The sequence below is a fragment of the Buceros rhinoceros genome, unplaced genomic scaffold (genome assembly GCF_000710305.1).
Source record: "Buceros rhinoceros silvestris isolate BGI_N320 unplaced genomic scaffold, ASM71030v1 scaffold20952, whole genome shotgun sequence".
NCBI lineage: Eukaryota > Metazoa > Chordata > Aves > Bucerotiformes > Bucerotidae > Buceros > Buceros rhinoceros.
In genome coordinates, this window is record NW_010397394.1 from 4,172 (window position 1) to 4,514 (window position 343).

The window sequence follows — 343 nt, forward strand, 5'->3', positions numbered from 1 at the left end:
GGAAGAAAGATAGGGGACCCCTTCCCTGCTCAAGCCTTGACCCCCTTCTCGGGGTGCAGCATGGTGCTGGTGGCCCTGCTCTGCCCCCACTGTCCTCTCGCTAGGCTCACCTGGATGGACTCAAAGGTGAGGACGCCATTCTCCCAGGCGTTGAGGATCTCCAGGATGGCAGCTGAGATGCTCAGACAGGCCTCGTGCCACTTCATCTGCCTGCGGGGGACAAGAGAGGCAGGAGGGGGGTCAGGCACCCATGCAGAGCGGCCACGAGACCAGGGAAGATGGTGCTCCCCTCTGGTCTGCCCTGACCAAGCTCTTACACCAGCTTCATCTCGGAGGAGTTGTT

General features: G+C 61.5%; 1 protein-coding gene across 1 annotated transcript in view; it reads right to left on the minus strand.

Annotated features, from left to right (window-relative positions):
• The window catches only part of MED24 (mediator complex subunit 24), a gene marked incomplete at both ends in the record, with an annotated part of 12,836 nt that overhangs the window by 4,164 nt on the left and 8,329 nt on the right, over positions 1-343 (minus strand). Inside the window, 2 exons of the mRNA XM_010146246.1 lie at positions 111-210; positions 318-343. Of these exons, the coding sequence (XP_010144548.1) occupies positions 111-210; positions 318-343 (126 nt within the window). The remainder of the gene's footprint in view (positions 1-110; positions 211-317) is intronic.